The sequence below is a fragment of the Delphinapterus leucas genome, chromosome 11 (assembly GCF_059928025.1).
Source record: "Delphinapterus leucas isolate spDelLeu-1000000601 "Yukka" chromosome 11, BTC_Dleu_Yukka2, whole genome shotgun sequence".
Taxonomy (NCBI): Eukaryota; Metazoa; Chordata; class Mammalia; order Artiodactyla; family Monodontidae; genus Delphinapterus; species Delphinapterus leucas.
Genome location: NC_143139.1, coordinates 68,541,698 through 68,567,500, shown reverse-complemented (window position 1 = coordinate 68,567,500; position 25,803 = coordinate 68,541,698). Strand labels below are relative to the sequence as shown.

At 33.5% G+C, this 25,803-nt stretch overlaps 1 protein-coding gene across 1 annotated transcript in view; it reads right to left on the bottom strand.

Moving 5' to 3' along the window:
• The window catches only part of LRRIQ1 (leucine rich repeats and IQ motif containing 1), a 196,710-nt gene that overhangs the window by 16,056 nt on the left and 154,851 nt on the right, over positions 1-25,803 (bottom strand). The window contains exons 23-25 of the mRNA XM_022552414.3: positions 14,397-14,526; positions 11,828-11,888; positions 6,741-6,861 (exon numbers count right to left, since the gene is read on the bottom strand). Coding sequence (XP_022408122.2) covers positions 6,741-6,861; positions 11,828-11,888; positions 14,397-14,526 — 312 coding nt within the window. The remainder of the gene's footprint in view (positions 1-6,740; positions 6,862-11,827; positions 11,889-14,396; positions 14,527-25,803) is intronic.

The following is a 25,803-nucleotide window of genomic DNA, read 5'->3' as shown; positions in this document are numbered from 1 at the left end:
TTTAGGTAGATTGTCCTCTTTAATGATAATAGTACCAGGAGTTTGAACAGGCCAGGTGCTTTTAGAAGCCTTGGCAGATACTTGAATGTCTACCAAACAGTAAACCTTCTACCCACCTTCTTTGTCAGTACAGCCTGCCTCCCGCTACGGAACTCGAAAAAAATGTCAGATATTTTCTTTTCTGGCTCTAATGCAGCTAAAGGATGGCCATATTCATTCATTCATACATTAATTCATTCGTCAAATATACGTCAAAGGCCCTACCATGTGCCAGAGTTAGTCTAGGCACCAAGGATACTCCGTTAAATTCCCTGCCCCCCTGGAACATACACACTAGCAGGGGAGAAGGAGAATAAACAAGAAACATGGAAAATTAGTACCACACTGTTGTGGCCAATGGAATCTGAAATAAAGTGTTTAGATTTTCCTCCCTGATAGAGGCTAAGTCCTTCAAAATTCTGTCTTCATGTTGACTGAATTCCATAATAGAGTGCTATTTATAACATATTACAACCTTTCTTTAAAATCTGTAACCATTTACTAGTATAAATCTCATACAAACAGTTTAGAGAGAAGGACATAAAATGTTAATGGAAATGTTTTCCCTTGTTCTGGAGAAGATAATATCCATTGAAAAATAAGGTGATATGAATATAAGATATAGGAGAAAAGCAACAATGGCTGATAAATTCATTTATTCTCTTAAGTGCTTTCTATGTGCTAAGCATATACAATTCCTCTTTGTACTTTTTTTAAAAAAGAAATCATAATTTACAATATTGTCTTTTTGTCCCATCTTTACGTTGAGATAGATAGAAGCAAAGCATTCATGATGCAGACAAGTTGGATGGGAAGCAATTGATATCTTTACACTAGGAATCAGGAGACTCAGATTTGAGTCTCAGCTCTACAACTTTCTGCATCCTTAGCTCTGGACAATTTATTTATAAAATTAAAAACTAAATCCCACCTATTCCAAAGGAAATCTCAGGCAATAGCTGGTAAGGAACACCTTTCTGAGTTTTTCTTTTCACGTTTTTTCTTTTTTCCCCTCCTCACTTTTATTAAGATTATTTTTTTAGAGCAGTTTCACGTTCACAGAAAAATTGAGAGGAAGGTACAGAGACTTCCCATATACCTCCTGCCCCCACTCATGCATAGCCTCCTTCATTATCAACATCCCCACCAGAGAGGGACCTTTGCTACAAATGATGAAATTAAATTGACAAAATATAATCACCCGAAGTCCACAGTTTACATTACAGTTCACTCTTGGATTTTGGTTTTGTACATTCTATGGGTCAGGAAAAATGTATAATGAATGGCATGTATTCATCATTACGGTATCATACGGATTATTTTCACTGCCCTAAAAATCCTTTATGCTCAACCTATTCTTCTTCCACCCAACCCCGTACAACCTTTGACATTTTTACTGTTTCCATAATTTTACCTTTTCAAGAATGTCACATAGTTGGAATCATACAGTATGTAGCCTTTTCAGATTGACTTTTTTCACTTATTAATATGCAATTAAGTTTCCTCCATGTCTTTTCATGGCTTGGTAGCTCATTTCTTTTTAGCCTTGAGCAATATTCCATTATCTGATGTACTACAGATTATTTAGCCATTCACCCACTAAATGACATCTTGGTTGCTTCCAAATTTTGGCAATTATGAATAATGCTGCTATAAACATCCATGTGCGGGTTGTTCTATGGACGTAAGCTTTCAACTCCTTTGAGTAAATACCAAGGAGCAAAACTGCTGGATCTTATGGTAAGAGTATGTTTAGTTTTGTAAGAGAGTGCCAAACTGTCTTCCAAAGTGGCTGTGCCATTTTGCATTCCCACTAGCAATGAATGAGAGACCCTATTGCTCCACATCTTTGCCAGCATCTGGTTTTGTCAGTGTTCTAGATTTTGGCCACTTTAATAGGTGTATAGTGGTATCTCATTTTAATTTGCTTTTTTCTTTATTGTAAGTATTGAAGTGGATGTGTTGGCCTTCCAACTTTGTTCTTCTCCTTCAACACTGTTGGCTGTTCTAACTCTTGTTCCTCTCCATCTTTGTACTTGCTTAATGATCTGTAGAGTGCTTTGCTTATTGTAGGCATGCAATTGCTTGCACCCACTACGTACCCATGATGTGGTTTATGTAATGACCCACAGATATATGCAACACCATTTAAGTCTTAAGTTTACTCAGTGAGGGATTATAAATGCATATTACGTGTGTATACTGCAGCTATGTACAAATTAGATACATAAATATGTACATATATACATACAGACATACATGAATATATAACATGCTAATAATTCTTGACTTGCAAATTTTAATTTATGTCAATGGAATGCACTTAGTATATTTGGAGTAAACTTTAATGGTCATCCTTGAAATCTACTTTTGCTTTAGCTACCACCTTAGTCTCTCAATCTCCACATACTACAGAGCGCTGACATCTAGTAAACTATATATTTCACTTTGTACTTTTGATAATCGAATTAACCTTTTTTGATAAGAGCTGTAAAATTACTTTGTCAATATATTGGAGTCATTGTATAATGTTAGGATTGACTCAGAAGGCCTTTCTTCAACTGATCTTAGGCTTTCTGAAACACTAAGGTATTTTCAGAAATATTTGTTACTCATTATCAGTAGGAAAGTCAAATTCCTCCACTTGGCTTTCAAACTTACCTGAAACTAGGCTTCATTTTTAATTCAACCTTATTTTACATTACTTCAGTATGTGGAACCTCTGGTCCAGACAGACTCCTCAAAGTTTCACAAATATATTTCACCCTTTGCCTTTGTTTAGTGGATTTATTTCCACTTTTTTCCTTACTTAAATCCCAAATGTCATTCTAGGTACAGGTCAATTGCCTCCAAGAAGGCTTCTTCACTCCAACAGCATTAGCTGTTTTACTTCCGAAAAATAATTTTTTCCATATTCAGAAAATTCAGTACCATATTAAAAGGGCTTACATATCATGAGAATTTAGACATGCTCAAAGAAGAAGCTGATTTGGGGCTGAGTATGCACTCTTACAGAGGTATTGTGGATTCTCAGTCCCTGGCTAACTTTGAAAATGGAGTATGTCCTGGAAAGTGCGGAGATGATGAGAAGGCGGCAACTGGAAACCTAAACTAGGTATACAGTGAGTAATGATCAATCAATAAATGGCTCTTGAATGAATGAATAAGAAGAACTACATTAATTATGTTCTATTCTTACTAAGCTATATATTTTGGCCCAAGGAAGAACAGAAGACAATATATAGCACTGAGTTTGGAATTAGAAAAGATGGGTTCAAGTTGCTGCTTTCCCTTGCTAAGTTTTTTTTGTGCCAAAGTCAAATTAAATAAACTCTCTAAGTCTCATTTATATTAGCTATCAAAGAAAAATAATCATTATAAATAAGAAAAGATAATTAAAAGAAATTGGTTAAGCTATAAATTGCTAGAGCAATAAAGTTATTATTACTGTAATGCATCCTTTATTTTAAGTATTAAATGGGAACATTAATCGAGAAAACCAAAACCAAAACCATTTAAGGAAATCAAATATTTTAATCTAAATATTGTCTAAATGAGGAAATTTCTTGGCATAGTCATTTTATAAATGGCACATTTTTAAATAAGAATGTGACCTCTTTCATCTCTTTTCAAGTCATTAGATAGATTATAAAGATAGGTAGCAGAAGATCCCCTTGGCCTTCTGTAAGAGAGCAATAAGACCTAAAAGGAAAAGGACAAAAAACCAGGAAATTCTCTAAGAAAAGACAGTATTGCTTGAGATGGATAGCATGCTGAAAGTACAGTGGTTCTGGAATTATTTGACACACAGAAAAGGAAGACAACTCCACTTTGAAGTTATTTAAAGTAATGCAGCAGTAACATAAAACATACAACAATAACAAACAATACAAACAACAAGGACTATACTTTAAACCCTTACTTATTACTAGGCAATATATCACATACTTTACATATATTTTTACTTATTTATTCCTCACTACAACTCTATGGGATAGACATTATACTTCCATTTTATAGATCATAAACTCATTCTCAGAGGTTAAATAATTTATCCAAGGTCACACAACTTACATGTGATGGTGGAATAGGGTTTTTAAACCTGAATGTATCTAATTGTAAAGAATACATGTTACAAATATTACAGCAACATTTAAAGAGAAATACCTAGAAAAGCTCAAAGGCTGAAAGAATTTTAGAGCTGCAGCCCATAAACTACTCTCTAGATTTGGCTTGCAAAGCTAAAAGAAATATTTTAATAAGGTGACAAGATTTTGAGAGAGAGACAGCTGTTGGAAAAAGAGCTTTCAAAATACCAAGACTGTAAGTGGTTGGACCAGGACCATGGGGGCCTAGGACCCAAAGACTTTAAGAGTTAAAAGATTTCTATGGGTAATAAGCTATGCCAGGGTTTTCAGTCAAGTAACTATTAAGAGTACATTTCTTTTAAGCTGAGCTCATTAGCCCGTGTGACTTGACACTAGAGACTTCAATGTCTTACTCTTACCTCAATTGATTTTTTTTTTTTAACAGCTATGTGTGGGTAGCAATTACAAAGAACATTTACTAAGCACTTATTCTGAGCCAGATTCTATTCTAAACGTGCTACATTTGATCCTAAAACAACTCTGCAAGGTAGGTATCATTCCCATTTTAAGGATGAGGAAATTAAGTCATGATACAGATCTAGGCAAACTGGTGTCTGAGCTCACTCACATCCTTTACCGTTATATTACATGACTATTATAGTAAACTAGTAATGACAGTAATGCAGCAAGTAGTATTTATTCATATTCATTCTGTTATTTAATAGAAACTCTATGTTTCTAAAGTGGCTTGTCTTAAATTGTCACTAAGTGAACAGATTTAGTGATTAGTAATGTTGGCAATAACATCACTTATTGACTAACTGAAATTACAATGAGGATGGACAGATTTAGTGATTAGTAGTGTTTGCAATAATGTCACTTATTGACAAACTAATTGAAATTACAGTGAGAATTGCCTTACTACAGTTTCTTAGAGAAAGTGTTAAGAAATGAACTCTCTATAATGATCTTGTATACTCTAAAATCTATGATTCAGTGTCTATGTAAGTGAAAGATGAAGCTTGTGCATTTCAGGATAGCTGCTGACATTGAGTTATTTATGTTTTAACATTCAGATGGTACATTATGAACAGAAGCTTTGTTATTCTGTACAGTGAAAAGGCAATTTTTGTTAAAATTTTATTCGGTTTGTTTCTTTTTACCTACACTGCTTCGAAGTGATATGAGTTTGTAATAGGCAATGCTTAAAATGGATATGGCAATATTCATTATTATGTGTGGCACATTTCCTCCTGAAATGCATATGTATATATATATATATATATATATATATATATATATAATTGATGTAATTAACACATTATGTTGCTGTAGAAAATTTATATTAAATGAATAATTTTACTTAGGTGAATGAACCTAAAATATTTCTTAACCATATTGACTAGAGTAACCTTTCATGACCAGATTCTATAATTAAGTAAGGAGAATTCAAGCACTCTAAGAACTTTGAAGGCTGGGAAATATTTTTAAGTTAGACATATTAAAAGAATAATTTTAAAACAAAATTAAAATTTATCAAAATGAACTTGCATGTATTAATGGATTTAAATGACTGTAATCTAATAATACCAAGCATCTGGATGAAAAGTCAGAGAACCATTTTGAAGTTTTCATTTATCTGAAGAGCATCATCCGGACTGTTGAATTGTTCATATTCAATCAAATATTGACTTTGTGTGTATATAACCATACCATCAATGAATAATAAATCTTTTTATAGAATAACTGTTCCTTAAAATGAAGTGTAAGTTAATGTGTGGACTTTTGAGGTTCAGTATACTTTGGGAAAATTAACAAAATACGGTATTAAATGAAACATCTTTTATACTCATATACCATAACACTGTAGAAGATATTTCAAAATCTCTACAGTGTAAGTTAATTGAAGAGTTTGAAAAAATTATGCTTTATTACCCCCAAATATCCTAAGATACAGATATTTTTTAATGTTTACAATCTTTTCAGAGTTAAGAACTGCTAGGCAATTCTTGTTGAAACCATGATATATATATAGTTATATTACCAAATTAAAGGTAACAGATGTGTGTGACAAGTTTACAATTGGAAAAAGTCATCATTAAGAAATATAAACTGTCATCTTTTCAGTGGAAATAGTTTTTAAGAGCATGGTTTTGACAGTATAAAATTATTATCTAAAATCTGTTATTTAAAAAAAAATTTCCTTCAAAAACAAACTTTACTTACAATATATATTAAATTAATGACAAAAGACCAAAACACACTACTTTGATATATAAATCCAACTTTTTACAATTAGCCTAAACAAATTCTTTTAGAACTAAATGATCAAAGAATTCAATACAATCCATGGGGGTTGGGGGGTGGGGGAGTAGACCACTGAGTCACAGGATACAATTAAAATAAAAACTGATGCTATTAATTTTGAAATAATTTAATTCTGTTTATATCAAAAGAAGACATTTAAAGAAGGAAAAAATTCAAATGCATAGTTTTGGGCAGTTCTGGTTGCTGGCATCCTACCCCTTATCTGTTAAAGGATGCTTGCTGGCATTAGTTTCCATCAATTCATTTGTGATTTCTAAATTAATTCTGAAGGAAACCACAACTTACTTGAAGATCCTGCTGAGTGTCTGTGTGCCTGATTTTTTTTTTCTCTCTTCACAGACAAAGCACTTCCATTGGTCATGGAAAAAAGTTCTAAATCCGTGTCTTCTCTGCTTACAAGCCTTGCCTGGGAGCAGTGGGAGAGAATGTATACAATCATGAAACAAAATATGACATTTTCTGAATGCAGCTCACATTACCCCAAATAAACAAACAGGCTCTGTCAAACAACCTTCTCCAAAATGATACCACAATCCTTTATTTCTGCCCAGGCAGAACAAATGCACTATGTCAAAGCATTTTTTGCAAATAAGAGCCAATTTTAAAATTGAGGTTTGCTATTTGAGTCTGTACAACAAAAGAAAATACTTTAGTACAGTAATTTTGATGAAAATCAATCTTAAAGGCAACTGACGAAACTTTAAATAACTTAACATCATTTATTTACCAAGGATATTATTTAATTCTTAATTGAATGTTAGAAATGTCACATTGGATTATTTTCTGCAATATTTATGTTTTACTACTTATAAAATTCCCTGAAATGCCTTTCATCACATATTTGTATACTACAAAGTCACAAAAGATCTCTGCCTTCTCATTATAGTCATTATTAATATAAAAATACTATATATTAAGTCTAATTTGGGAGTAAGGATAGATAGAAATTTCAAGATATTTTATTTTAAGGACATATATGTTAGGTAATTTATTTCATCTAAAATTACTCTCAGAACTTTTATTACTATCTTGGGCTGAACTTAAGAGTTGAAAGGGTCACTTCTTGACTATAAAATATTGTTTTTACATAATGTCTAATATCATTAAGTAAGGATTTATCAGGATTCAGCCCTGAAGTGGGAGAAAATGCCATGATGGAATGCAAAGCAGCCTCAAAGTAGCTGGGATTTCACCCAAGCCACAGAATGCTTGAAGTCCTGTGAGAAAGCATTGTCCTTAATGTTTGATGTGAGAAAAATTTAAATAGAGTGAAATAAAGCCATAAAACCATCGCTGTGGTTAAAAAGCTATCCCCATATGATGAGCTACAAAAACTCATGAAACCTGAATCTAAAGATAATCTTCTTTCAGATCCAGATCTTTGCTCTTCTCCTTTACATCCCCTTCCCACCTTCCCACCCATATTCATGACCTTCTCATTGTTAAGTGAGCAAGTTTGCTATTACTGAACTCAGAATAGAAACCATTCTATAGCATCAGTCACTTTTTAAAATGTATCTGGCTAAGTGATACAATTGTTTTGTCAAAAAACCTCAGTAGAAAACTGTTGAAAATGAAATAAATAACAATTGGCTTCCAATTTACACTTGTGATTTTAGTCTAAAAAATGTAACACATTCTTTCCCGATTTTATTTCAGTTAGTGCACAAGAGTACGTATTTAATGTTCCCATTAGAATAGCTCCATCAATGTTAAGACATCAAAAGAACCAGTCAGGAATAAGGGGTAACTATCAAAGCAATACCACAATTTTGGTGAGACCAGTTACAAAACAAGGAAAAACATGTTAACCACATAGGGGACTCTCCTGCTGGCTAAAGAGGCTTTATCTGTAAGCCTCAGGATTTTAAAATCAGGTTTTATTTGCTTCAATTTAATGACATAATTTCACTACACCTACTTAAAACGCAGAAATCCCACCCTCCTCCAAACAAGACAATACCTACATGTCAAGAAAATATTTGTGAACACATGCCTTCCAAAAACCTTATCATCTAAGCCATTAATATCCAAAAGATTGTTTCTTTCAAAATAGAAAACAATGTCAGTTACTAAGTAACCTTTACTTTTTTCTTTTTTTGATTATGCTTTTTTTGTTTTATCTGAGAAATCTTTGCCTACTTCAGGTTTTTGAAAATACCATACTATGTTTTCTTTGAGAATTTTTATAATGTTAGCTTCTACATTTAGACCCACGATTCATCTCAAATTTATTTTTAAGTAAGATGTGAAGTAGGAGTTGAGATTCATTTCTTTTTTCCATGTAGATGTCCAGTTGCCCGGCACTATTTGTTGAAAAAATTATTCTTTCCCTCTTTTTAATTGCTTTAGTATCTTTAAGGAAATCAATTAACTTTATAAGTATGGTATTCGTCTGGACTCTCTATTCTTTTCCATTGATTGATTTTTTTTTTTCTTTATGAACATAACATACAGTCTTGATTACTGGGGTTTTATAGCAAGTCTTGAAATCAAATAGTGTGACTCTCCTTACTATTCCTTTTCAAGAGTGCATTGACTATTCTAGGTCTTATGCATTTTCATATTTAAAATTCCATTTTAAAAATCTGTCCATTTCTACTAAAAAGCTTTCTAAAGTTTATTATTATTAACTTAGATCATTTGGATCATTTGGAAAGAACTGACATCTTACAATTTGAGTCTTCCTATTAATGCATGTGGTATATCTCTTTGATTTTTTTATAAGCAATGTTTGGTAGTTATCATTGTAGGGGCCTTGCACATATTAATGTTAAGATTTATCATTTAACTCTTTTGAAAATTCACCTTCTCCTTCTGCTCAATCCTCCTTTTTTCATCCCTCAAAGGAGTTGTTCCTGAAAGCCTCCCCAATTAACATCCTGCTTTCAAATATCAGAATCTCAGAGTATGTTTTCTGGAGAACCTGAACTATGACTGTCTTCTGCAGGAAAATGCTAGCGTTTTGGGGGGATAAATTTAATAAACAATATAATTGTCTAGCTCTATGACATGCCTTCTGAAGTATATATGTGGAAGTAAGTAAAATAATATCTTGTTTCCATTTTTCTCATTCCTGTCTGTCATACAATATGCTTTAATCCCATTTGGAAGACAGAGAGGTTATTTATTAGCTTCCTCAAAACCCAGCATTTGAACGTTTGATTATGTCTAACTGTCCTCACTTTTGAAGGTTAGTGATGAATATTCTAGATGATATTTATATTCATCCCTATTATTAAGAAATAACTCCATTGTCTTTTGGTATGCCTTGTTCTGATATGATGTTAGCTGTCAATCTATTGTTCCTTTGTAAATAAACTTTCAATTCACTAATTCTCTATGATGTCTAGTCGAGGGTTCAGTTCAATGATATTTTTTATTTCCAGAATTTATAATAGGCTTATTTGCATATCCATCTCTCCTTTAATTAAAATTTGATCATTTTTGTTCCATAATTTTCTGTCCTTTTATTATGGGTGTTATTCTTATGTCTTTGAGGATCTTATAGTAGCAGCAGTTGCAGCTTTTTAAAATCTTAAGATTTTCCTCTTAGTTGTGGCCTGGTCCCAGTTGTGCAATTATCTGTACAAGTTCCCCCACTAGTAGGGTGTTTTTATTCTCCAACACCCTGCATGATTTCCACTCTTGGCCTTCAATTACCCCAGTATCCTTTTCGCATAAATCCTTGATCCATTCCCCTGTCTTGACTCAAAAAAAAAAAAGTCTGTTCTACTACTATTAATACTTACCTTGTTTTGTGTACAGCTGTACCTCTTCAACATATTAAAAAAATCATTTATCATTGCTATGTATTTGCCATACATTTGTAGGTAGTATAATATAGTGGGATAGGGAGGAAGGAGGTTAATGTCAGAGCATTAATCTCATAGAACCATTTTGATTAGTAATCTACCCAATCTGTTTTCATTCATTTTTAGAGGTATAATAATTAAATGTAATATCCCTTCCTTTATCCTGGCATTCCTTGGCACTTTTATATTCCCCATTCTTGCTCCAAAGCGGCCACACAAAAATCTGTGCAAAAGTGTTAGTCAATAACACGTAGGGTGTTAATAGCCTGAAGTACCAATTTTCCTAGGGTAATCTACATGTCACTCTGCCACAGGGATCTCTATTAAAATGCAAGAAAATACTTGCTGAGTGATTATTTCAAATATGTACATAGATTCTATATATTTTCATAAACACACTAATTTTAGCTATTGTCCTAATTTTTCTCCTCTTTCAGGAAAACTCCTTGAATGAGTTATTCATGAGAATGATGAATAACTGCCCTGGATACGATAATACCAGTTCCCATTAGGGAATACATTATCTTTTTATACTAAATTCTACGTGGTAAGTTAAATTATAATCAGTTTTCTTGGCGAATGTAGAATTTGAGCAAGGAATATTTACTAGTTGACATAAATGGAAGGTGTCATAAAGTTAGGGTCACTTGATGCATCCATTTTCACCTGCCAAGGAGGCCACACACTTCCATCATTAGTTAGGGTAACCTCTTCTCTGGAAATTTCTGGAAACACATTTAAAATTTCTTGTTTGGGGACTCTTTCTCTAGACTCCATATTGGCCATTCTCCTTCTGCTAATATAGTCTTCCTTCTAATAGCATATATATAGTTCAACTGACTTTTGCAATGCCCATTAGTTATACTGTCTAGAGTCTACACTCTGGTGACCAAGTTAGAACTTGGTTGTTCCTAAAGCTCCAACAATTAAAAAATAATTTTTTTGATGTGGCCCATTTTTTAAAAGTCTTTATTGAATGTGTTACAATATCGCTTCTGTTTTATGTTTTGTTTTTTTGGCTGCAAGGCATGTGGGCTCTTAGTTCCCCCACCAGGGATCGAAACCTGCACTCCCTGGATTGGAAGATGAAGTCTTAACCACTGCACCACCAGGGAAGTCCTAAGCTCCAATAATTTACACTTTATTACTTAGAATGGTGGAGTTCACAATTACTTTCTAATTTTTATCTGGTTTGATTTCCTGAGTTGTGAGGGTAATTTGCTGTTTCCCTCAAATATCCTACTCTTAAAATATTCTAGAAAATAATGTTATCATACAACTTCTTGTCCAGAGTATTTTAAAAAATACGGTAGCATGCTAATATTTTAAAATCTACCATATAGAATTAATATTTTAAAGTAATATCATATTTTAAAGTTATATTACAAGCCAAGGAAACATGGTACTATTTTAATACATAGCATTTTGACATTATCCCAAAAAGATACAGTTGTGGTATTTTCATAATTTACACTACTTATGGACATATCTTAAAGTGCCATTTATTGAGTACTGGTGTGCACAACATTTTTTCTGAACTTTAAACACATTTCTTACCACAAGCTGAACTCTTCCACCATTAAGTACATCTGGATCTAACTCAGGCAAGAAGTGATTGCTGCATAGTGACAAAAACAGAAATCATATCATTATATAAATGTAGAGGAAGACTATGAAAGACATGCCCAATGAAAATTTTGGGAGAAATAAATAATTTACAAAATGGAAATAATAGTTTTCTTAAATTAGGTGACATGCAAAAATACATACAAATTTACATATTTTCATAGTCATTTTAAAATTCAGTTTGACATGAAATTTAAATTTCTAAACAGCACTTTAATGCTACCCTTCTTTGCCGAACATAAGCACATAAACAGATCAAAAATCTGAAAGTACCAATAACCATAGTTAATAAATTATAGAAAATATAAATATTTTATTACATGTACTTATATATCTTACTTATAAGAAAGGCAAAACTTCCTATTTTTAAAATAGCTCTGGTGTATTTAAGGCATTATACTAATGCTCACAATGAACTTCTGTTGATATTTGGCTTTTCAAGAACTTCTGTTTTTGAAAACAATTTTTCTTAAGATATTACTACCTATATCTTCTTTTATATATTATATTGTATTTTCAAAACAGAAAATCCATCAACAATTGCCTGTTGCATTATATGTTTAAACATAACTTATTTAGGAGTAAGGGATGTTGTGAAATGTTTAAGCATATCTAAAATACATCCTGAAACATTTTGCTTGTATTTTTCACATTATCTATACAGATGCTTTTATATTTCTAAACCAGACCTCTTATACCTGGTTAATACAGATGGTAAGCTATGGGTTATACTATATTTGTTTACAGTCCTAAGAATGTCATGTTATGAATTATGCTAAATTGATTAATACCAACATAAAATAAATTGTGCTTGCATTAATTAGAATACTTAGCAAAATAAAAAAGTCTCAAATGTTGATTGCTTTATTCCTACTTTCTTTGCTCACAATGAAATAGGATATAACAATCCAGATTTTGAAATGTTTTAATTTCACTTTCATTCTTCACTTTCTTTTCCATGTTTTTAAAGAAATTATATGGATAGAATTGACTACATATAAAGGTTTCCATTTGTATATATTATAAAAAAAGGTTTCATTTTTGCACATTATAATTTTCTGCTAAATTAAGTTTCAGCCCTCATAACTGTAGATTTATTTGTTTGTTATTCATTTAAATAGTTATCACCCACAATCCCTGGAAATGTTTCCAAAGTGTCATCTACATTTAGATTCAATACTGGTTTACATATTTAATAAATGCTTATAATAGTGCTTCTTCTTTTTACTGTTTTGTGGATATATGTAGCTAAAATGAAAGTCTTAAAAATTTATGTCAGCTGTATAGCACAGGGAACTATACTCAATATTTTGTAATAACCTATAAGAGAAAAGAACATGAAAAAGAATAGGTATGTGCTGTACACCTGAAACTAACACATTGTAAATCAACTATACTTCAGTTTTTAAAAATTTATGTCAAAATATTATATCCAGACTTCTTTTTCCTTAAAACTTTGGTTTAGTGGTTATGCACATAAGTGCTTTATGTTACATTTTTTGGGCTGAATTTTGTTCCTTCGAAGTTTATATGTTCAGATCTTAATCTTCAATACCTCAGAGTATGACTATGTGAAGATAGGGCCTTTAAAGAGGTACTTAAGGTAAAAAGAGGTCATAGGGGTGGGCCCTAATCCAATATAACTGGTGTCCTTGTAAGAAGAGGTTAAAACACAGATAACACAGGTGGAGGGATGGTCATGTGAGGACACAGTGAGAAGGTAGCCATCTGCAAGCCAAGGAGACGGACCTCTAAAGAAGCCAAATTTGCTGACTCCTTGATCTTGGACTTAAAACCTCCAGAACTGTGAGAAAATATAGACACATCTCTGCTCTTAAAGCCACACAATCTGTGGTATTTTGTTATGGCAGCCCTAGAAAACTAATACATACATTAATGTAATAAAAATTTATTGATTACCTATTAAGCTCAAGGCACCTTGTTTGCTGCTAAGGGACATCAACATTTGATACCCTCAACCTTGAGAGCTCACTTCTATTGTGAAGTAGAGAGATAAGTTATTATCATCTCACTATAAAGAAGAGGAAACTAAAGCATTGAGACATCATTGAAAATCAGTTACATGACTAGTAAAGTGGCATCAGGGTTGAATTATAATTTTAACTGCCAAACATATATGATAACAAAAATAACATAAAATAAAATACTATACCTCCAATACATATGATATTTATAAACAGTTAATCAATACCATGCATTTTACTTTATAAAGTAGAATCATTTGTGTGGTTCATCATCACCATCAATCATTTGTGTTGCTTTTAAGCAATACAGAAACTAAGTTCTTGAATATTTTATGGTGAAAAATATAAACAGTGATCAAATCTATTCTACATAAGAGGCCATTTATAACCTGGCAATGTAGAGTATTGGCCTTTGGCTATATAAAGTCATGTTTGTTTTAGAACAATTAACCTAGGTTTCAGTTTTCAAGATGTATTTGCAATACAAAAATCTAATTTAAAGGAAATGACCTCACCATTTCATGTTTCTGGAACTAGTTTCATGAACCCCAACCTGTGTATGAAGCCATTGGTATGTATATTCTTTATTCCTTTCTAATTTTTCATTTGCAGTGGTATCCTTACACATAAATTCTTCTTCCTTACCTAGGGAAAAAGTATGGAAATTTTATTTGTTATTTAAAAAGATCAAATTTTGGCCAAGCAGTTCAGTCTAGGCTAACAATTTTATCACAAGAAAAAAAGAAAAACAAGACAATTTAATTCATGGGAGCTAAATCATCTGTAAGAGAAATAATGTCAGTCACTTATAGATTAAGTGCTTTTCCAGCTTGGTTTCAAACCCACCTATTTTGAAAAATAAAGGAGTAGTTTTAGTGCAACCTATATTTTATAGGGCTTGTTTTTTAGTGTTTTAGAAAATGCAAATAATTATTTTTGGTAGACGGAATTTAAAGTCTAATTGTTCTCATGCTATCTTATCCATATGTAGAATTTATAAATTATATTGAGGATTTTCAAAACAGAATTTTAATTCTATGTAAAACTAAGCTTGGTTCGTGTAAGCTAGTACAATACTTAAGTTAGGATATCATTTATATTAGGTTTAGGAAACCTGTGCTAATGCCATAGCAGTGATTTCAAAGACGGAGGGGGGGAAAGCGTAACAATGAAGATGGGTATGGAGAACATGCAAGAGGAGAAATTATACAAGGTAAGAACACAAGATAACAAATATAAAGAAAAATAAAATAGTAAGAAAATAAAAGAAAAAGAAAAATCCGACCATTATATTCACATTTAAATTTACTATATATATATTTGTAGTTTTCAAAAAAAACCCTGCAGACATTGCTGCTACATCAATGTCATTTGAGTTACAATGAAGACCTGTTGTTCTAGAGCACTTCTCTTGAGTTGTTAGACTGCTTCTTTTTTGGTGCCATCACCATGCTTAGGGACTTGTTAGCATCGTAGGCTTGACTGACAGTACACCAGAGAAGGTACCTCTTGAAACTAACTCATGGTAATCAAACTCACAAGAATTCTATAATTTAAAACCTGATGTTTAAAATGTCAATTCATTAATTGGAATTATTCTTTCACTATAGGTCTTGGTACATAGAAAGTCATTTTATATTTGCAAGTTGTTTGGAAAACAAATGGAGCATGGTGCAAAGCCTATTTTGAATGCTTGGTGCTGTACAGAGACACATACATGTATACACATGTATACATCACACATGTATACGCACGTTTAGCATCTGTCTTTCTGAATATGTTGAGGATGGTACATTCATCATGTCTTTTTATTCCTTAAAAGTTACTGTTGTATTAGTGAAATGACTCTAGTTTTCAGTCCAAAGAGATACTGGAGCCAGTTCTCAGGAAAGCTACAAATTAAGATTTTTTTTCTCTAAATTACGTTACTTAGTAAAGTTAACTGCCTGTTAACTTCTTGTGCCACTTTATGTTTCTAAAATGGTCATACCCCTTCTTCCTGAGTTTAAGCCAATCCCTCCATAGTTGCTGTATTGAAGGAACAATTACTTCACTTTCAAGGGCTGACCACTGAATCCATGAGCAGACACCATTTTGATAAAGGGCCTTCCTTATAAAGAAACCATAAAAGGGACTCAAACAAAGGGAAGATTTGGGCTTGCTACACCCATACTGCATTAAGCATTAAGTCTCTTCACCAGCAGAGTCCCAGGCTTTTATCTGCCTTTCTTGGTTGACTAGACCAAATGGTGAACCCATGGGTACAATGACAGATAGTAGTGAGGAATCAGTGACCCGGATAATCAACTGGACCCACGACTGGAAACTTACCTACTCTTGATATGTAGAGAATCGTTTTGTAGCAAGTGTACTTTTAGCTGAAAATAAAAATTATCTCTACGTCTTTCTGTTTCTTAAAATAGTGACATATACTTGCAATAGTCCCTTTTTAAAGTGTTCATTCTGAAAAGTTTTCCTCAACTGCACGATAACACTCCATAAACCCTAAGTGGTTTTACATCAGAGCTCAGCCAAGGTTCTAAACAACAATCCCTGGGTAAAGATTAGAGATTTCACTGTAAGGGTCCAATTCATATTAACCCTTTTAACCTGAAGGCATAGACTGGTAGATTGGTACGAGTTCAGTGTAAAAAAGAGAACTAGCATAGTGGTGATATTGGTTGGATGTATTCAAAAATACTGCCATTCAAATGCTGAAGGAAATGATTCTGGTAAATGATTTTCGCTAAACCATTTTAGGATTACCCCTGTCACTGAGGAGAAAGTAGTATTTACTCCTTGAAGCTTGCTTTTAGCATTTTGTGTGGGAAGAATGATGGTGACCCGGATTACTTAACAGATGCTTATCACCTTCTACTCAGGCTCCCCAATAAATCCTCTTGGTTTTAGAAGCATCATTTGGTCTGCAAAACTCGAACCTACTGCCTATCTACTGCTCTTCCCTGCTTCTCTGGGTCTTCATAAATTTCTCGTACCATCAACCTAAGAAAAAAGGTCTCCTTTTGATTCCTGCTCTCCCCTAGTTACTACAGTCTCTATATGCTGCTTTACTTCAAAACACACATTTTAATAATTTTATCTAAACAAATTGTTAAACTTTTTATTATAAAAATAATACATTTTCATAATAGATGATTTTAAAAATACTGAAAACTAAAAAGTCAAAGAGAAGAAAATCCACAGAGAGCCCCACTATTCAAAGACAACAACTGGATAACACTTTTAAGGCATTTTCTTTTAGTTCTTTTGTTCATAGATTTGTTTTTTGTTTACATACAATTGTATGTATCCTATACATTCTACTTTTCAGTTAGTACTATAACAAATGCATTCTATGTAATGGAAATCTCATCCTGAAAATACTTTTAGGGGTTATACACTGTGAGGTACTAACTTGTTACATGAAGGTTTTTAAGTATCCTATTTAATTAATCCACTTTTTCAGGTGGAATTAAAGATAACATGTCTGAAGTTATAAATATTTTGAGGGACACAATATCATCTATATTGTCAAATAGTTTTTAAAACTTTCACCAATTTACCACATGCTATATGAGGTTATTCATTTCACTAAGCCCCTAGTCAACATTGGGATATTAAATATTTTAAAGCTGTTGATGATTTGAGAAAAATATTGTCTAATATGATTTTAATTTATATGTCTCTACTGCTAGTGAGATTGAAAGTGATTTCATATGATTATTTACCAATTATAGGTCATAAAGTGTAAAATATCTTTCTTGTTCTCCCCAATTATCTGCTGGATTCTAGTATTTCCATTTTTGTCTTCAACTGACATTCATAATCCTTTATCTGTTATCACTGGTGCAAATATTTTCTTCTCTAGGTATCCAAATTTACCTACTTGCTAAATATTTTCTAAACTATAAACAATTTTCCTCTCATAATTTATAGGTTTATATCTCCCAATTTGATAAACTTATATAAAATGACACATAAGATTTCAGGGACAAATTCTATACTCTTCTAATATTTTGTCTTTCACACTAAAAGATACCGGTTGTTAACAAAATTCTTTTAAGAGGAGTCTACTCTCTCTGTCTTTCCTTTCCATTTCCTCCTTAATTTATTGCAATCCGATTTCGCCAAATTGAAAGTGTCCTTACTATGAGGATCTTAAACCATCTTATCTGCCAAACACATTTATTCCTTATCTTCATTGGCCTCTCTGCTCAATTCAACTACACAGAACATTTTCTTTGTCTTAAAACTCTCTTCTCTACAGGACTTTGGAACATCAGACTTTGAGTGCTCCCCTTCAGTCTCCTTTATATTTGTGTTCCTTCAGATGTTGATGCTTGTCATTCTGCAAGTATCTAGGAGCACCCGCACCCCTGCTATCCACCACCACACCCCATGCCTGGTATTCTGCTGGCTTTTTTTTTTTTTTTTTTTGCGGTACTCGGGCCTCTCACTGTTGTGGCCTCTCCCGTTGCGGAGCACAGGCTCCGGACGCACAGGCTCAGCGGCATGGCTCACGGGCCCAGCCGCTCCCCGGCATGTGGGATCTTCCCGGACCGGGGCACAAACCCGTGTCCCCTGCATCGGCAGGCGGACTCTCAACCACTGCGCCACCAGGGAAGCCCTGTGCTGGCTTTTGATGCCAGTCAATTAGATATGCATTGTTTATTGCCTCATGAGGCTGGCAGCTTAGAGAACTAGATATCAACAACCTCTATCTTATTCCTGTTCTCAGATCCAGCTGAACTTCAGAATCACAACTTGTTTTTATCATTATCATCCTACTAAGTCTGGTTTTCTTCCTGAATTCCCAAGTCATTCAGACCTGGAGTAAACCTTGGCTGCTCATTCCTTATGTAATGACATCTAATCCAGAAACTGGGTCTAGTCTCCCTGCTGGGTATCTCAGTAATACCTGGCTCCTCCTTTCATCCCCACTGCCCTCATTTTGAACAGGCGTGAGTGAGAGTCTCTGTTGACTCACTGACATTCGTGCTTCAGCTCACTGCAATATGGCTTCCTCCCCACACCATTTCACTGGAACTGTTCACACCAAGATCATTAGTACTGCTAAATCTTTGGGACTTTTTGAAATTCTTACTGACTCCTCCATGATATTATACATTGTTCACGTCTTCCTTCTTAAAAGGATTATTTCCTTTGAGTCTTGTTTAATTCCACTTATCTGGTTTTTCTCTGCCCTTTTGTCTAAACCCCAGTTTCCTTCAAGGGCTCATCTTCCTTTGCTATCTCTTCCACTCTCAGGATTCTTCTCTGGGGTACTATCCTGGCCCTATCTTATTCCTTGGTTATAATCTTCCTGTAAGAGGATATTCATTCAAGTTCTTCAATCACTTTCCTTATCTCCTTCTGAAATGTATCCATCCAAAATCTCTCCACTATGGTATCCTACAGATAATTTAAACAGAATATGTAAAAAGCTGAACTCATGTATTATCCCACCTTTTCTAAGTTCCTATAATTCTACCATCATCGTCAATGTAAAATTCAGAAACCAGAGTGTTGTACTGAACCAGCATTCTTCCTCACCCTTCAGCTGCTGATTCTACCTTCTAAATTCTTTTCATTCTGTCAAATTTCTGGTATTTGCATTGTGACTATTTAAATTCAGCCTACTATCATCTCTTCTTAGTTACTGTAACAGCCTTCTCACTGGTCCTTTTCCTTTTGGCGTTGTTCCCACTTATATATCTCCATACTGCAAATGGTCTTGCTAAAGTACACATCTAGTTTGCTCTTTCAGAGGTTGAACTCTTGGTTCTCTACTATCTTTGGATAATGTTCAAAACATTTTGCATAGCATACAGACCTTCCTTATACCTTCAGACACATCTATTAAGTTCCTGCCTCAATCATCCAGATGTATTATAATTACTCAAAATGATCATTTTTGCCTATAGACATTGTGTTTGGGATTATCCACTTTACCAGTGGTGTTCTTACTTCAGGTCTTCAGGTCTTAGTTTAGAAATTACATTCTTTGGGGTAAGCTCCTGATCTTTGAACACTTCCGTTCCTTATCCAAATTAGGTTAGAGATGCCCTCCAAAGGATAATATAGAGACCCCATGATAGCATTTATTACATTATACTTTACTTACCTATTCACGTGTCTGTTTTGCCTCCTAGAATATACACTTTTTAAGTGATACCTAGTAGGACGGTGCTCAACAAATATTGGTAAAATTACGGAGTGATTGTCATAGTTGATTAATGTTCTCTGAGAAATATAGAGTTGGAATTTAGATTTTTAGCACGTAGATGAACCTGTGCATTGTGGAGAATAACACATGTCTAAATGTGATTAACTTAATTATTATAATAGAAACTTCAGCTCTGAAAGTCAGAATTAGATTGAGATAAAAAGTGACAACCAAAGGTAGTAAATTTAAAACAATGTGTGTGTGTGTGTATAGTTACTTTATAAATAAAACGTTGACAATGTACACAATCCTAGAAGAAAGCAGTTCAGCTTTAAGAAGTTCTCCAAAAGAAATGAAGTCTTGGCGGCTTCCCTGGTGGCAGAGTAGTTAAGAATCCCCCTGCCAAGGCAGGGGACACAGGTTCGAGCCCTGATCCAGGGAGATCCCACATGCCCTGGAGCAACTAAGCTCGTGTGCCACAACTACTGAGCCTGCGCTCTAGAGCCCGCGAGCCAACTACTGAATCCTGCGCTCCTGGAGTCCACGCTCCGCAACAAGAGAAGCCACCGCAATGGGAAGCCTGCGCACTGCAATGAAGAGTAGCCCCCGTGGGGGTGGGGGGGGTGGGTGGTGGTGGTGGGATGAATTGGGAGATTGGGACTGACATATATACACTAATATGTATAAAATGGATAACTAATAAGAACCTGCTGTATAAAAAGATAAATTAAATAAAATTCAAAAGAAAAAGAAAAAAAAAAGAGTAGCCTCCACTCGCCACAACTAGAGAAAGCCTGTGCGCAGCAATGAAGACCCAATGCAGCCAAAAATAAATAAATAAATTTATTTAAAAAACAAGAAATGAAGTCTTTTTTAAATTAATGGAAATATTTTTTTCTTCATAAAAAGCAAAATAAGTGTTCATTAAACTTATATGCCTCAAATTAATCAGTTTTCTAAATTTACAGAGGGAGGTTAGGATTCAATTATCATTTGGGGCACACAAAAAGAAGCTAATTATTTATATTTTTAATACATATGGTGACTTTCCCATGACTATTTTCTTTTCTCTTAATGGCCTTTCTCAGTAATATAATAACAAAATACTCTTGGTTTCATGGATGGAGATGAGTTCATTTCTTTACCAAAAGCTTTTGAAGGACGTGGTTGCATACTGAGCAAAATGCTTCATGTGATGGAAATATTTTTGGTAACTTTGATAGATGGCTGATTCTATGTATCTTATGCTGGGAATAGTAAAAATGTGATTTACATTATAAAGTGTAAGTGGTCTGCATGTGTTTATTAAAAGAAGTTATTGCATCATACCTCACAATAAAGGACAAATAAAATTGGAGTTTGGCATAAATGTTATACTAACAGAATTTTAAATTCATTAACATCTGTATAAATGCTTGTTGATAGGCTGTTTATGGCTTCTTTCTTAACCAATCCAATCTGTTGTTGGAAAGTTGACAGCACTGGCATGAAACCAATAACTCTCTAAGAGCCATTTGTGTATGACAAGCAACATTTCTATTCTTTTAAAATATACTTAAATATGTATGTAATTGATCACTAAAGAAAGATTACTGTATGAACAAAGAAGAGGACTGTTGGTACAAGAGTTTAAAAACAGAAATTTGGGGAACAGAGCCAAACTATATGTACGGGTCAAAGGCTAACTGCAGCTCTAATCACTCCTTTACATATTTCACTAAATTTTATGGCAAAGAGGGTTAAAAAAAAAGTACTAGAATAAAAAATACTTGCTAGTTTCTGACATTTGAATTTTCAAAATTCATCTGTTTGGGGGGTGTTGGGTAATACATAAAGTGTATGAATGACCCTTATGAAAGCAAGGAAAAATAAAAGTGAGTTACTAAATTATACATTTTAAAATACATGGATTTTGTAAGACATAACTTTCAATACCATGGAATTGCTAGCTTTAAGCAAATCCCTCTGGAATAACAGAATCATTCTTTTACAAATTGGGTATAGTTGTGCTTATTAAACAGTTATAAGCCTTCTGTATTTATGTATAATTCTACCTGAAAGGATATGCTTTCCCAATTGTATTGTTCAGTTGAGCTGTATCTCCTCATTAATGTCTTTATAGAGGAGTACCAACTACTACATAAAGAGTGATTCTTTGGTTTCTCCTGTGACAGCCACATCACTCAAGAAAATAGCAGGCTTGTTCATGTATGGTGTGTCCATGTTTGCTGTTAACCAGGGCTGAGACTAGGATAAGGCAAGTGGGGCAAATGAGGTACTTGCCTTAGCACAAAATTTAAGGGAGTGCCAAAAAAAATCAGTAATCGAGATAAATAATATTTTAATGTAATATTTTAAAAGCAAAATTAATGCAAAAATCCATGATGAACAAAATATCAAAGTTTTAAATGACAGAATCTGTAACAGGGTGGTGCTAAGCGCTATTGGAGCCTGAGGTAAAAGGGAAAGTTGGTAATACTGATCCTTCTCTGCCATGGTATTGGCAGAAATATCCATTTCTAAGTAATACTAGTAAAAGTATCAACAGGACACTGTTTTAAGAACTATCAGATAGCCACTGTCTAAGATTGCTTTCCACTGTTTCTCATGAATCAGGCGCACCGCTGAGCTTTCCAGTAGACGAGGCCCTTGATTTGTGACATATAAGAAAATAATTATAGAATAAATTAATTCAGTCTATAAAGGAAAGCTATACATTATTCACCTTTCTATCTGCCTAGCAACTAATTAGCACATAGTAAGTTGACTTTTCACTTACTGTGTCATGTTGGGCAAATTACTCCTTCCCTGCCTCAGTTTTCTCCTCTTAAAATTGATATATTAACAATATAAAATAATAGAACACATATAATGCTGCACATTTAGTATGGATTTAATAACTGTAGCCATTTTTCTTTTCTTTTCTTTTCTTTTTTTTTAAGTGAAATGAGCTCCATTATGCATAGCTTTAATGCTATCTCAGTTATCACAGGCTAAGACTTACCTACCCTGGAGGTGGGACTATCTATAGAAGTTTCTAAATCTAGGCTAAAATCAAGGTTTCAGGGGGTCACTGTCAAGAGGGGAAGATTCCAGGATTAACCACAAAATTAGACAGAAAAATTTTCTGGGTGAGTCCCAGGGAGTCCTCCTTCCCAGAATTCTAAATCTGCTTCAGGTATTTTTAAAAATGTATTTATTTCACAATATATGAGGATCTTAGTGTGTCTTTAATACAGAAGAATTAATTTCCAAAAGATAAGACGGGTACAAAGTTCTAATTGATTTGAAGTTATTTCAAATAATTTTTAGCAGTTGCTCAGTAATAACCATGAAGGAGTCTCCATTGACATGATTCTCTTCTGTTTCACTCTCTCAATTTAATTATCCTTGGAGAATATTCCTCTATCCAACCTAGACTCCCTCAGGGAGTGTTAATGTAGTAGGTCATCCAAACTAGGGCCCACCCAATAGAATAATGGAGAAACTGATGATGTAAGTAGGTTGGCTTTCAAAATAACAGGTTATAATGGCCGCATAAATATTACTGCCACCTGTGTTTTGTTTTTTTGTTTGTTTTTTTGGTATAGTTTAGACTTCAGCTCCCTGTTGTATCTAAAAGTTTCTACTCTTTGGTAAAAAGACATCTCTAATTCATGTATATTTATTAATTGAGGCCAAGTAGGTGATTGATTTTCTTTACTAGTTTTATTTCAAAAGAAGCCAATAAGCAGTATTACATTGGTACATTAATGATAGAGGCTTGATGAATCCAATTAGACACTCTTATCATTGTAATCATTGTTTTTGAATAGCTATAAAACAGAAATGGTCATAATGTATATGTCTATACATTCCTATATATTTCTCATTGATTACTTATTTTCTGCATCTGACAATTTCTGTATTTGCCAAACTTAAGAATACAGATACACTTCTGTTGCAGGTAGAGATAACATCATATGAAACACTGAATAATTAAAGTATTGCTTGGTTATAAAAAAATAAGTAAATGGAAGTAAAAATAATTTTCTTTCACAATTTGAGTAACAACATATCAGAGACTAATAAACCTGGCCCCAGACTTATTGTTTTTCATTGGTAATAATTTAAGCAAGTATCCCATAGCCTGCTGAAGACTTAAGAGTTTTCTAAGTGGATACCCATTAACGAAAAATTTTTATCTTTTATTATATTACCCATGATAGAACTTTATGTAGCAGAACTGCATTTGTAAATGAATCAGGGCCTCCATTCATGAAAAGCATTACTGCTCTACTCACAGTCTAGTGGAGAAAGAAGTCAAGGTAGTAATTATACGACTTCCCTACAAAATTAACTTTTAACTTTATTTAGATAAATATTGATTTGTGGAGCTCTTTTATTTTTTGTAGAAGAGGAATTGTGGGTGGGGTTTAAAGTGGGAAGGGCCCTCAGTTGGGTAAGTCACCTCCCTTATCAGAGCCTTAGTTTTGTCATTCATGAACATTAGAAAGAAAAGCAAAATATGGAATGCTTCATGAATTTGTGTATCTTCCTTGGTGTTGCCAGTGCTCTGGACCTAGGCTATTCTAATAGGTGTGTAGTGCTATCTCAGTGTTGCTTTAATTTTTTTTATCCATTTTAGAAACCAGTTGGTTGTTTTCTTATTGTTGAGTTTTAAGAGTTTTTGCTATATTTTGGGTAACTGTCCTTTATCAGGTATCTTTTGCAGATACTTTCTCCCAGTCTATGGCTTGCCCTCTCATGCTTTTGATAGTGTCTTTCACAGAGCAGAAGGTTTTAATTATTTATTTCCTGCATCATGCTTTTGATATTATATCTAAATGTTGATCACCAAATCCAAGGTCACCTAGATTTTCTAATACGTTATCTCCTAGGAATATTTAGTTTTGAGTGATTGCATTTAGCTCTATGATCCATTTTGAGTTAATTTTTGTGAAAGTATAAGGTCTGTGTTTAGATTCTTACTTTTTTTTTTTTCTTTTAGTTTTTGCATGTGGAAGTCCAGTTGTTCTAGCACCAAGAGTTGGAACGGACTTATCTTTTCTCCATTGTATTGCCTTTGTTTTTTTAATCAAAGATCAGTTCACTATATTTGTGTGGGTCTATTTCTCACCTGTCTATTCTGTTTCATTGATCTATTTGTATATTCTTTTGCCAGTACCACACTGTTTTGGTTAATGTGGTTTATAGTAAGTCTTGAAGTTAGGTAACATCAATGCTCCAGAAAGTATTTTAAAATGAAAGTTTGAGCTCGTAAGAATGGTAGAGAAATCCTCAGAAGTGAGAAATGACAAGAAAACACAAATATAAGGATGAATGAGTCTAGGGTGCTATTGTACAGCATGATAACTATAGTTAAAAATATTGCATTGAATACTGAGAACTTGCTAAAAGAGGAAATTTCTCATGTGCTCTCATCACACACACACACAGAATGATAACTACGTGAGGGTATGATACTTTAGTTAGCTTGGCTTTGTAATCATTTTTCTCTACATATGTATACCAAGTCATCAGGCTGTACACTTTAAATATATATACTTTTTATTAAAAATAAAATTTAAAATATTGCTGAAAAATTACAAAAAGAAAATATATAGGTGTAGCAAGTGACTGCTTACGAGTTATCTCTCCAGGGTAAGGGGGAATGTGCCCTCTAGTAACTGACTGAAGTAGTCAAAAATCTTTCAGAGTTGGTTAGGTTAAATTCACACTTCTAAAAATTCCCATTAATACAGATCTAAAGAACA